Source organism: Lynx rufus, unplaced genomic scaffold (genome assembly GCF_022079265.1).
Source record: "Lynx rufus isolate CCGP_SWC_20201006 ecotype Redwood Valley unplaced genomic scaffold, mLynRuf1.p SCAF_16, whole genome shotgun sequence".
Classification (NCBI taxonomy): Eukaryota; Metazoa; Chordata; class Mammalia; order Carnivora; family Felidae; genus Lynx; species Lynx rufus.
In genome coordinates, this window is record NW_025814830.1 from 11,444,388 (window position 1) to 11,457,246 (window position 12,859).

The 12,859-nt window shown below is 54.3% G+C and overlaps 1 protein-coding gene across 1 annotated transcript in view; it reads right to left on the bottom strand.

Annotated features, from left to right (window-relative positions):
• RYR1 (ryanodine receptor 1) overlaps positions 1-12,859 on the bottom strand; it is a 119,062-nt gene that overhangs the window by 63,841 nt on the left and 42,362 nt on the right. The window contains exons 38-55 of the mRNA XM_047079117.1: positions 12,412-12,612; positions 11,960-12,071; positions 10,349-10,495; positions 8,079-8,352; positions 7,245-7,359; positions 7,027-7,159; positions 6,525-6,619; positions 5,115-5,250; positions 4,689-4,875; positions 4,490-4,598; positions 3,970-4,090; positions 3,705-3,874; positions 2,371-2,591; positions 2,191-2,281; positions 1,162-1,302; positions 596-759; positions 400-478; positions 36-125 (exon numbers count right to left, since the gene is read on the bottom strand). Coding sequence (XP_046935073.1) covers positions 36-125; positions 400-478; positions 596-759; positions 1,162-1,302; positions 2,191-2,281; positions 2,371-2,591; positions 3,705-3,874; positions 3,970-4,090; positions 4,490-4,598; positions 4,689-4,875; positions 5,115-5,250; positions 6,525-6,619; positions 7,027-7,159; positions 7,245-7,359; positions 8,079-8,352; positions 10,349-10,495; positions 11,960-12,071; positions 12,412-12,612 — 2,586 coding nt within the window. The remainder of the gene's footprint in view (positions 1-35; positions 126-399; positions 479-595; positions 760-1,161; positions 1,303-2,190; positions 2,282-2,370; positions 2,592-3,704; positions 3,875-3,969; positions 4,091-4,489; positions 4,599-4,688; positions 4,876-5,114; positions 5,251-6,524; positions 6,620-7,026; positions 7,160-7,244; positions 7,360-8,078; positions 8,353-10,348; positions 10,496-11,959; positions 12,072-12,411; positions 12,613-12,859) is intronic.

A 12,859-nucleotide genomic window follows, 5' to 3' on the forward strand; every position in this document is an offset into this window, starting at 1 on the left:
TGGACCCTCAGCATTGGGCCCTGAGATTTGCTCACCTTCTCTGAAAAGGTCTTATAGGGCCTCAGCATGGGGTGGGTCTTCAGTTCCTCATCTATGTTCTCCCCATAGGACCAGTTGTTCTGGATCTGGAGGTGGAGAGGGGACAGGTCGCACCACCATGGAGGTGGGGGCGGGGGGCAGGATGAGGAGGAGAGAGCAGCCCGGGAGACGCAGAGGGGAAACCCTGGAGGGGCGGAGGGCTCTGGAAGAGGCTTTGGGGTCTCAGAAGAGTTTGGGGTCCCAGGGAAATCTGGGGCCTCAGGGAAGACCTGGGTCTGGGGTGGGGGGGCAGGTGGGGTCTTGAGAAAGGCTGGCAGGAACGGGGGCTGCTGGGGGGTGAGGGAGGACCCTGACGCCAACCTTGTCGAAGGCCCACTTCTCATGTGTGTACTCCGCAAACTTGTTGATGAAGGAGTCCAGCTTCTCCGGGATGATCACGCTATTAGGGGGGATAGGGTGGGCAGATGTTAGCGCTGGCCCATCCTTCCATGTCCGAATCCTTCTCCCTCTCCCGGTCCCCAGTCCCCACCCCGCTCCTGCCCCCAGGCCTCCTCACTTGAGGGTCTCCACGGGCCGAGGGTCAAAGTTGCCTTCAGCATCCACCGTGGCCTTTTTCTCGGCCTTGGATGAATATGAGGCGTCCACGTAGTCGGGGGGCAGGGCCCCTGCGATGGCGCACAGACAGGGCATGGCCATGCGGTATAGCTCTGGATCATACTTCTGGGGATGCCGGGGAGGAGGGGTCACTGCAGGCCTGACCGAGCCTTCAAATCCTGGAGCCCTAGGGCCTCAAACTCACCCCTCTACTAATCAACCCCTCTTCCCTGAGCCCCCAGACATCAGTTATGGTCTCTCTCCCTGAAACCCAAAACTCAGCCCACCTGGACCCTCCAAACCACCCCGGCATCACCCCTCTCCAAGCCCCCAGACTAGCGCCCATCGCCTCTTCTGTAACAGCCAAACCAGAGACCCAACTCCTAGATTCTCCTGGGTCCAAACCTGCAGAACTAGCTCCCTCCCTGAACCCCCGAATTTGGTAATTTCATTCTGGAACCCCCCCCCCACTTTGGCCCCCAAGCCCTCCAAGCAGGCTCCTTTCGGCGCCCCCCCACGTGCCCGGACCTTGTGGGCCAGTGAGTCAAAGATGCCCCAGAAGAGTTTACGGGTGAGGTGCAGCTCTTCCTCTGAGGTGACCCCGAAGCTAGCCCAGCCTGTGGGGAGGCAGTAATACTTCCAGCAGCGCTCATAGTGGTTGGTGAGGAGCTGGGTGGGAGCAAGAGGGCGACACACAAATGAGGGGCGCGTAGTAGGTGGCCGGCAAAAGCAAAGCCAAGGAGGCCGGGGCTTTTAAATTATGAAGGAGACGTGGGTCATGCAGGTACTAAGGAGGGAAAGTGGTGTGCTTATTGGGAGTGGTCTGGGGCCGTTTATGATGCAAATTCAGCGCTCTAACGTGGAGTCAGGATAGGCATTGGGCCAGGGCCGGATTTGTCTGGTGTCGTTTTACACAAATAAGTATGTTAAGATTAATCCACGGGTAGGGTTGTGTGCAAATGGACGTATGGACAGAGTGATCTGCGCTTCTGTGAATTACCATGGCGGGCAAATACACGCAGAGCCCCATGCAAATATATGGTAATTGGGAAGAGGACCTCCACATCCAATAGGCAAATCTGAAATGGGGGTTGATTTAGATGTATTATGTAAATCAGTCCAGACAAGGGGTGTCTCCTTATGCAAACCAGCATGCAAACGAAAAAACTAACAGGAAAGACTGCGAATATTCAGAATAGCTGTGGTGCTATGTATGTATTCAGATGAATGCACTCGTTGGAAAAGCGTAAGGCTGGTGGTCTGGGCGTGCGAGTAAGCGCGCTGATTAGGAAAAGCGGTGTGCTCATGCAAAGACGTGCTAATCTAGGCGAGGACTGGCTCACTGTTAGGCAAATTAAACGCTAACTAGGGAGCGTAAGAGGCACCGACGACGCCAAGCGACCGTCCTGGAAATCCTAGTACGGCAATGAGAACGCCTCAGAGGTTTCCGTGGGGACGCCGCCCTCGCTTGGCGGGTTAACGGGGCCGGGCGGTGCGTCACAGAAGAGCCCCGAGGCGGCCCGAGGGCGGCGCACGCAGGAGAGGGCTCGCCCTCACCTTGAGCGGCATCTTGGCGAACTCGTTAAGGATGGGCACGTCGAACACCAGGCGCCTTAGCAGGTGCTGCAGCATGGACGGGCGGATGTACCTGCGGAGACAGGCGCGGGGCGGTGGGGGTCTCGCCCCTAGGCCGGCCGCCCCCCGCGGCCCCGCCCCCGCCCCCCGGCCCCGCCCCACCTGCAGAGCGACATGAGACATTCCTCGATGACGTCGCGCTGCGCCTTGGTGAGCGAGCGGCCGCGGGACAGGCGGTACACCGTGTGAAGCATGGAGTCCACCATGATGGCGCGGTGCTCGGTCCCCGCGAAGAGCGGCGCACACTTGGTGATGAGCGGCAGCACCGCCAGGCACAGGTAGCGGTTCAGCGCCAGCGCCATCTCCGTGGTGCTGAAAGTGGCCTGGAGAGCAGAGCGGGGAGGGGGAGGGGGAGGGGGAGGGGGAGGGGGGGCTCAGGCCCGCTTCGCGCTCCTGGGGTCGCCCTGGCTTCGGATCTTCCCCCCACACCTGCTCCTCCCAGTCTCTGTGATCTCTTCGAACCATGCAAAAATTTTCAAACCCACCGCAGCAGAGGCGCCAAGTAGTGAGCCCTCGTTACCCAGAGTAGACAGCCGTGCAGACAAAGTTCTGCATGCTTATGTCCTCTCCCTCACCTTTCTTCCTGTGATACTTTTATACAATCCCAGCCATTTACCACTCCACCCATAGACATTCAGCTCTGTGTCTCCATTCAGACACCTGCTTCCGTTTCACACCCCACGCTGCCGTTTTCGCACCTAACAGAATTAACAACCGCGTAAAGTCCTTCACCAACTTTCTCCAAGTGTCTCACTTGTAGCCGGGATTGTTTGGATCAGGGCACCAGGAGGGCCCCCCTACTGCATTTGGCTGCTGGGTCTCAGGTCTTTTCATCTGTAACGGTCTCCTTTCCTCCTCTTTTCAATGCTATTTATTTGCTAGAAAAACTGGATCATTTATCCACGGAGTTTCCCATACTTTGGTTTGGGCTGGTCACGTCCACTCACTGTCTCCAATACCTCACCTGCCAGACCCTCGTAAACCCTCGCCAGTAAGGCTTTTACCCCACCGCCTCACTGAAAGTGCTCATCGAGGTCACCAGTGACCTCCATTTGGCCACACCAGTGGTCAGTTCTCAGTCTTCATCCTATTCGGCTTTGTCCCCTACTATTCTCTAACTATGTAACTATTAAATATCTATATAACTACTATTGTTGCTGTTGAGCGCAGGTCTTTGTCTCCTTGGTGCTGAGCCATCGCCGAGAATGATCATTTCTCAAACAAGAAAGATGAGATGTTGAAGATCTCCACCCACCCTCGCCCAGAACTCAGAGTTCCTCTTGGTTTCATTTTCTATCTTGACGGGGGGTGGGGAGGGAGGATTATGATATGTACACGTGCCCAGAACAAACAGAAGCGCTGCCGCTGTGCCCTTGACCATCCTGCACCCTCACGGGCGGCGGGGAGGGTGGCTCGGCAGGGGCGGGGCTGCTCACCGTGTCCAGCGAGGCGGCCGCCCGCATGTCGGGCAGGAACCCCACGTCCAGCACGTGCAGCAGGAAGTCCTGGTTCTCGATGCCATACACCCGGTCCAGGAAGAGCACCATGGACGCCTTGTGGTCCGGCACGAAAGATGCCGACATCTTTGGCTGTACCAGAGCCCCGTCTGCGGGCCACGAGGGCAGGGGTCAGGGTTGCCCTTCGGCCCCACCCGCTCCCTCCCCAGCCTCCCTCCCTTGCCGAGTGCTGCCCCCTCTGCACCTTTGCCCAGCGTGGGGATCTGCAGCGGGAGGCTGATGATGCCCACAAGGTCATCCAGGGGCACGAGGGAGCGCAGGATGGCGCGGATCCGCAGGGCCTCGCCCTTGCCGGCTTGGATTAGCTGGAAGATGGAAGGGGGCACGTCATCCATCACCCTCTGCCCCATTTGGTCGTTAGTCCATCCATCCCTTCCTGACCCACCGGCAGGCAGAGCAGGACTCCTCGTGGGGCGAGCTCTCGAACTCCCAGCCCTGACTGCTCTGCTCCTAGTGCTCCTCTACTGAAGCCCCGGCTGTCCCCGGCTCTCAGTGCTTGGTCGCCCCCCCCCACCCCCCGCTGGACTGGGAGTTCCGTGAGAGCCAGGCCTAGGGCAGTCTTGGTCACTGGTGTGTCCCCAGGATTGGCTAGCCTAAGACCACCCACATCACGAGAGCTCCGTCAGTGTCGTCAAGTGCCCGACTGAAGAGGTTCGAGGTCGCCCAGGCGTGCCCCTCCCTGTCCCTGGACCTCCAGCTCTCACATGCATCTCCGGCGCACAGCGTCCCAGCAGGTCGATCAAGGCAGCGTAGAAGGACATGATGGCGTGTCCCAGGTGCACCCGGCTCTCCTCGGGGGGCTCCTCCCCAAAGCTGCAGAAGGAGGGGGGTGGCGTGTGGGGGAGGCAGCAAGGGGCACGGGGAAGTTGGGCTCTGCCGCTGAGAAGGGGGTGGGAGACTCACTGCTCACGCCGCCGGTCCCTGCGGACGCCCGGGCCATCCCGCGCCGGGTCCTCAGAGATGCGAATGGCCTCTTCGATGGCGGCCAGCAGCCCCGAGCCGCCCTCACCCCGCAGGGCAGGCCCGAAGCACTCGGGCTTGCGGATGAGCAGCCGCACCACCACGTTGGCGTTCTCCTCCACACTCTCACCTGGCGGCTCCGGCGGGTCCGGAGGCCTCATGAGCCGCTGCCCCGGGGACCCTGCCCCGGCAGCCCAGGACCCAGCACCTCAAGGGTTAACCCCGGGCCCCCACTGGCCTCTGGACCCTGCCCCAGCCCGCCTGGAGGAATCCCTGCCGAGCCAGGACAGGGACCACACCCTGAGGGAGGCTGGCTGGGTCGGGGACCCCGGCCTCCTGTCCTACCGCCACCGCCAACTCCTGACTCACCGTTGACGAAGACGGCGAAGCGCAAAAAGTCCAGGTAGCGCTCACCGCCAATAGGGTTCCAGCCGATGTCTGGGTACCCTTTGGCCAGGAGCATGGGGCAGCTTTGAAGGCCACAACCCGCCAGGTAGGACACGACCTGGGAGTGGAGACGGGCTCAGACCGAGGCCAGACCCGCACCACCTCCTCCCCAAGGCTCGCTTCCCTGCCCATCGCTGGAGCTCTGCGACCTCATTCACGTCTGGATCTCTCAGCGAACGATAATCCTCACCCTGAGCCCTCACCTCCCACCTGGACCGTCACATGGTCTCCTTCCTGGGTTCCCTGCTCCCCCAGTCTATCCCACGCACAGAAGGACCCTGCAAACAGCCTGAGTCAGGCCACGTCCCTTCCCTGCTTGGAACCCTCCTGTGGCGCCATCTCGCTCCAGGTAAAATGCAGAGGCCCCACAAGACCCTCTGCACAATCTTCCGTGTCACCTCTCTGCCCTCACTTCCCACCCCTAACCCCTCACTCCCCCTGCTCTAACCAAACTGGTCTCAAACTCATGAAGCTCACTTCTGCCTCGGGGTCTTTGCACTGGCGATTCCCCTGCCTGGAATGCTCTTCCCCTGATGTCCACATGGCCCCTCTCCTCCTTCAGAGCTTTACTTGAAAGTCACTTTCTCAGTGAGGCATTCTCTGATCACACTTGTCTAAACTTGGACACCGTCCTGACACTTGATGTTTCTTTCCCCTGCTCACTTTTTTCATCCTTCACACTCGTCACTAGCTAATGCACTATTGTTTTACTTATTTATCTTGTTTATTATTCATCTTCCCAACTAGAACATCAGCTTCATGAGGACAAGAATTTTTGATTGTCTCAATCACTGTAGTACCCCTGCTGCCTTGGTCAGGTCTGGCACGTAGTAGGTGCTCAGTAAATGTTTGTTGAACGAGTAATACTATACGAGCAGATAACTCTTGTTGAGTGCTTACTGTTTTATCAATGGTTTCATGGACTAACCCATTCTGTGCTCGGAATAACCCTATTGGATTATTATATTCATTCTACAGATGAGGAGACAGGGGCCTGGAGAATTTAAGCCACTTGTCCAAGGCCACACAGCAAGGGAGCAAGGGGAGTTATTGTAAGGTGCTGAACTCTAGAGCCCATGCCCTTCGTTGCTACACACAGTAGTGGTGGGGGGGGGGGAGTACGGGGGGGGCAAGGAATGTGCCAAGATCATGCAGCTGCGGGAAGGTGAAGCATGGATTTGCACTCGGCCCTGTGGTGGGTGACTGGGCCCTTGCTCTTTCCCTGCAAATTATTCCCCCTCTGATTCAATCCCGGACCATCCCATAGACTGGCTCCCAAATTAGCAGGTGCCCCAAGGGGCCAGGTGGAGGCCAGGCCTCCTCCTTCCACACCTTCTCCAGGTCCTGCTCCTGCAATGCCAAGGCCAGCTCATTGTTGTCGATGACAGAGGCAGCTGCCACGTCCAGAGGCGTGGAGCCCTGCATGCCTGTGAGGGCGAGAGGCAGAGAGAGTGCTCTTCAGCGGTATGTAGTTGACAGTCTCACTCCTGCTTGTCTCACCTCCTCTTGGAAGCCCTCCTTGACCACCCCTTTTACAGCCTGGGTCAGGTGCCTCCACTGGCCCGTGCTTCCCCATCCCAGGGCTGAGCACCCTGGGCTGTCACTGTGTGTCCTCCACGCTGCACTGTGAGCCCTGTGAGGGCCAGGGCCACGGCTGTCTGGGTGGACCCTCAGCACCGCTCATCAAGGGCTACCTCCAGGGTGGGTTGAGAGTGAGTGTTTGTTGAATGACTGAACGAGTGAGCGAGCCAGCAGAGATGGATGCCTGGATAGACTGCTGAGCGTGGGCCCCGGGGGACAGCTCTCCCTCCACCCCGGGCTCGGGTGTTCTCACCCAGGCCAATGCCACTGTTCTCCAGCAGATAGCTCAGGTGGTCGAACATGGAGCGCTGGTTCTGCCGGCTGATGCGACAGAAGTAGCAGAGGAAGCGGCAGCAGCTTGTGACCATCTTGGGGAAGCGGATCTCCTGGGGCGGGCAGAGCGGGCCGCTGGTCAGTGCCTCCCCCCGTGGCCCCCTGCCCTGAGCTCCTCGGCCCACACAGTCCCCTTACCTTGGATTCACCACCACCGAGGACATTCACCATGACCTCCATGACTGTCTCGTGCATGCCCAGTGCCCGCATCAGGTTCGGGTGTTGGTAGAAGACTTTGTTGTTCATGATGTTCCTGTGAATAGGTAGAGTACGGTGGCGTTTCCAGGGGCCGGGTGTGACCCAAGTCCAGGGAGAGCCCCCAGAGCCTTCACCGTCCCCCTTCACAGATCCCAACCCATTCGATCTTTACGTCTACTCTGGATGGCAGGAATGAAATTACCCCGATTGTACAGATAAGGAAACTGAGGCATGGATCCAAGGTGGGCTCCCCTAGAGCAGAGACCCTCGCCATGTTGCATGTCGTATCCCCAGATGCCTAGAAAGGGCCTGGCACAAAGTAGGTGCTCAATAAACGCTTGCTGAGTGACTGAATGAGGCACATTCGACACTGAGTGAGTGCTCAATGCCGTCATTCGTATTATCATTACCACCCCTACGCGCATGAGCTCACTAGGCCTCACTATGACTCCACAAGGGAGGCACAGCTCTTCCCCAGCCCAGAGATAAAGATGAAGCTCAGAGAAGGTCAATCTTGTGCCAAGAGTCACAGGTGAGTAAGAGCTGTCACCCCAGAGGTCGGATGGAGAGGTAAGGGGAGGAGACCTTAGCCAGGGAGACGGGCCAGCTACTGGGAGAAGTACACCGCCGCAAGGACGGGCCCGAAGCGGAGGAAGGAGACATCACTGCATCCGGGGGACACGAGCCAGGGGGACGTGCTGGAGCTGGGAGGGCTCCCCTCCTTCCCAGGCGAAGTGCAAAGTCAGGGGAAGGGGCAGAGCCTCAGAGCCTCACCCAATGCTCTGGATCATGAGGTTTTCCTCCTGGGGACCCATCTGCACGATGAGCAGCGATCGGATCTGGCCCAGGCACTCAAGCAAGCTCATGGTGTCCTCCATGGACGACGGTGAGATGGTGTATGCCCGGGGCAGGGCACGCAGCAGCTCCCCGAGCCCGTCGTACTGCCGGTGCAGGAGGCTGAACATGGCCCGGACGAGCTCAGGGCTCTGCACAAAGTCCTCTTGAGCCCAGCGCACCACCGTGTGGGACACCAGCTCCTGCAGCGACTCTGGGAAGGGAACACAAGGGTCAGAACGCACTGCCGGGTTGCGGCCTTGAGCCGAACAACGCAGCAAGGGCCCCTCTTTCCAGAGGGCTTCGCAGTTGCTAACCGCCCCTACCGTCACCTGCCAGGAGGGGGCAGATACTGGCAGATCTTTTTTTTTTTTTTTTTTTTTTTTGCTTTAAGAGCCTCCCTGTTCTCTTTACCCTAATACCCAGACAGTAAGGGCCCCCTAAAGGTTTCAAGAGGAAAAAAAATGTATCATTCAAAATACCAGAGCACCATTATAAGCACCTTTGAAATATATAATGCACCTTTGAAAGCACAAGTCGCAGTTCTACTTGTTCTGTAAAAATACTGCTGATTTTTGGGGGCACGTGGGTGGCTCAGCCAGTTAAGCGTCCGACTTGGGCTCAGGTCATGATCTCACGGTTCATGAGTTCAAGCCCTGAATCGGGCTCTGTGCTGATGGCTCAAAGCCTGGAGCCTGCTTCAGGTTCAGTGTCTCCCTCTCTCTGTCCCTCATCCACTCACACTCTCTCTCTCAAAAATAAATACACACTGGAAAAACAAAAATAAATAAAATTACTGCTGATTTTTCCTCCAGAGAGACAACAGACACAAAGAAAAACTGTCATTTGATGTCATTTGGTGTCATTTGAAAATGATGTCAAGATTGACGGGTTTATTTTCCCAGTCCCTCCTTGAGACTCATCATCCTGACATCCAGCATCCATTTCTCTCTTTGCCTCTCTCTCCCAACCCTTTTCCTTTCCAGGATTTGGGGGGAGAAAAGACAGAGGTCTCATGTGTCTCAGGCTTAGGAGAAACCTCCATGCACTGACACTGAATGATGGTGTCATATCAATTCATGACCTTCCAGAAGCGCTACACAATCTGGCCCTGGCACTTCTTCTTCTTCTTCTTCTTCTTCTTCTTCTTCTTCTTCTTCTTCTTCTTCTTTTTTAAGTTTATTTGTTTATTTTAAGATAGAGAGCAAGAGCTGGGGGGGGCGGGGGCAGGGAGCAGAGAGAGAGAATGCTGCACTCTCAGCACAGAGCCCGATGCAGGGCTTGAACTCATGAACCATGAGATCATGACCTGAGTCAAAATCAAGAGTTGGATGTTCAACCGACTGAATCACCCAGTACCTCCCCCCACCCTTTTTTTTTAAAGTTTGGGCCTTGCACTGGTGACCTCATCTCCTGCCCCTCGCCTCCTGCTCACTCCCACACTGGCCTCTAAACATACCAAGCATGTTCCTGCCTCAGGGCCTTCGCACTGGCTGTTCCCTTTGTACCAATCATCTTCCCAGATCTTTGCATACCTCACTCCTCCACTCTGACCCCTCCATCTATCCCACTCTCTCCTATCACTCAGCTTTATTTTTCTCCTTAGCACCCATGGCCACCTGACATTATGGTATAGGTATATGTGTATCTGTTATAATATTCTAAACTCCTGAAGAACAGAGACTGTGACTTTTTCCCCCTACAATATCCCTCAGCCAAGCCAACAGGGCCTTGACTGTTGTAGAATTAAACCCTGTGCCAACATCAGGGATTCTGTCCTTGTTGGATAGAGCTGATGTATAGTTTGTACAATGACCCACTGGCCCAACACTTATCATAACAGTGTTTCTAATCCCTCGTCATAGTTATTGTTTCACCAAAACAAAAACAAAAACAAAAAAAACAAAGAGAAAAAAAAAGAAAATCCATGAGAACACAGAAGCCATGCTGGTACAGGAGCTTCCGCCATCCCGACGTGGGATGCGTGTCTCTGCTCTGGCGCACTGGTCCAACACACGTACTGTGCAGCCCCCACATTTCGGCCACACTTCCAGCATGCCTCTTCTCCCGCCCTAACTCCCACTCCTCCTCTCTCATTAACCCACCCCTCCCTTTTCCCTACTCCTCATGGCCCGTCTTGGACCCAGAGGCTCCCCAAACACGAGGCTGTCTGCCCCATCCCTGTCCCTCCCTAAGGCCCCAGTCCTCACGGGGTTTGGCCTCCTCAGCAGGTGGTTCCTCCTCAGGTTTCTCCTCCTCCTTCTTCACCAGCCTCACTTTCTCCAGCAGGCTCATCAGGCGGCTGCCCAGGGTGGCCTCTTCCTCTGGCTCCTCCGCCTCTCCCTCCAGCTGAATTCCTGGAGTTGGTCCAGAAGATAGAGGGTGTCCTTCATCTGTTTGTTTATTCATCTACTCAGTCATTCACTTCTTTGTTCATTCATTGGTTCATTCGTTCATTTCTCACTCATGTATCCCTTCTTGGGTTTTTCATTTATTTCTCTATATGTTCATATGTTTGTTCATTTATTCATTCTCTGAAGCATTTTAAATATTTTTTAAACCAGCTATTGGAAATAGGTTAAAGAACTAAAGGAAACCATGTCTAAAGTATTAAAGAGAAGTATGATGATAGTGACGCCTCAGATAGAGAATACTAATAAAGAGGCAGGTCATATAAAAAAATAACCATATATGGGGCGCCTGGGTGGCGCAGTCGGTTAAGTGTCCGACTTCAGCCAGGTCACGATCTCGCGGTCCGGGAGTTCGAGCCCCGCGTCAGGCTCTGGGCTGATGGCTCGGAGCCTGGAGCCTGTTTCCGATTCTGTGTCTCCCTCTCTCTCTGCCCCTCCCCTGTTCATGCTCTGTCTCTCTCTGTCCCAAAAATAAATAAACGTTGAAAAAAAAATTAAAAAAAAAATAACCATATAGAAGTTTTGGGGGCTGAAAAGTACAATAACTGAAATTTTAAAATCACTAGAGGAATACAATAGCATATTTGATCTGGTAGGAGAAAGAATCAGTGAACTTAAAGTTAGGACAATAGAGGTTATCCAGTCTGAAGAATAAAAAAGAATGAAGAAAAACTAACAGAGCCTTAGAGCCTGTGGACCAGAACATCACAAAATATATCAATATATGCATAATGGGAATCCCAGAAACAGAAATGAAAAATGGCCACAAAAATGTGCAGAAATAATAGCCCAAAAGTCCCTCAAATCTGATGAAAAATATTAATCTATACATCCAAGAAACTTAACAAATTCCAAGTAGGATAAAATCAAAGAGCTCTACACTTAGACACATCATACCCACCTGTTTCAAAACAAAGGCAAACAGAAAACTTGAAAGTCAGCCAGAGAAAAACAACTCATCATATATAAAAGAATCTCAGTAAGATTATTAACTTAGTTATCAGAAACAATGGAAATTATCCATTCATCCCACCAGACACCCACCATCTCTCCATTCAATTTTTAATCATTCATCTATCCATCCATCCATCATCCTTCTCTTTATCCATAAGTCCACTCAGTTATCTCTTCACCCATTTCTTTACTCATTTATCTCTTTACCCACCCATTTACACACTCATCACTCACTTGCTGATAGCCATCCATCCATATATAATCCGCTCAAACACCCATATAAGCTTATCCTTCCACTCACCCTCTATCTGTTCACTAATATATCTGTTCATTCATTCGTTCAACCAAAAGTTACACTGCACCAAAACTGTAAATATTTAAGATCAGGAAATCTCAGGGAAACTTCAGGAAAGGTCACAAGAGAAAGTCTGGGAGAAGGGTTCTCTGATCTCTTACCACAGTGTGCCAGCAAGTCTTGATGAAATTCAAGCAAATCCTGCCGGACCTCTTCAGGGAGAGGACAATCTTCGTCATCCTCACCATCTTTGAAGTGCAATAGCATGTTTATCTAGGGGAAGGTCATAAGTTAGAATGAGGGTCAGAAGCTCAAGAGCAGAAATTCTGAGATCAAGGATCAAAGATCCAATTGTGAGTCCCTGTCTAAGGCCATGAGTTAATGAAGACTATCTGAGAAATTAGAGGTTTGAAAGGAGTCAGGGTCAGTCTGAGGTCCTACTAAGAGGTCCTATTGGTTCAGAGAGACATAGAAGAGTGAGAGATAAATATATCAACAGGGTCAGGGGTCAGGCCTGAGCTTGGAGGTTTAGTACCATCAGCGATCAGAGTGGGGGGAGGGGTTGATGTTGGGATTTAAAAATAATGCCAGCTGGGATCAGGGGTCAGAAGACCTGCTCCTGGGGTGGGGAGCGGAACTCGCGAGTACGTCGGGCAGTCTCAGCTGCGGACATGGTGAAGGCTTTCATGAGGAGGCCATAGCGGTCCCGCTGGTTGGCCTGGAGTTTGTCCACATAGCGCTCCGCAAAGGCTGCTAGGGATTCCACACGGTGCTGCAGCTCTTGGTCACAGAAATACTCCAGCAGGTGGCACATCTGTGGGAGGACAGCCATGCAGTAGGGATGACGGCGGTGAGACCATCAGGACTTCCTTAAAAACTTTTCTTGCTTCCTCTCCCCTCTCCATGGCCCTGCCCCATCTGCCGCCGTCATTTCCTGCCTGGATCCTTAAGCCAGACTTCTCCGTGGTCTCATCCCTCCAATTCACTTGCCACATGGCAACCAGAGAGGCCATTTGAAGCCAGAAGCATGCCAACCACCTGTGGCACTTCCACAGCTCCCC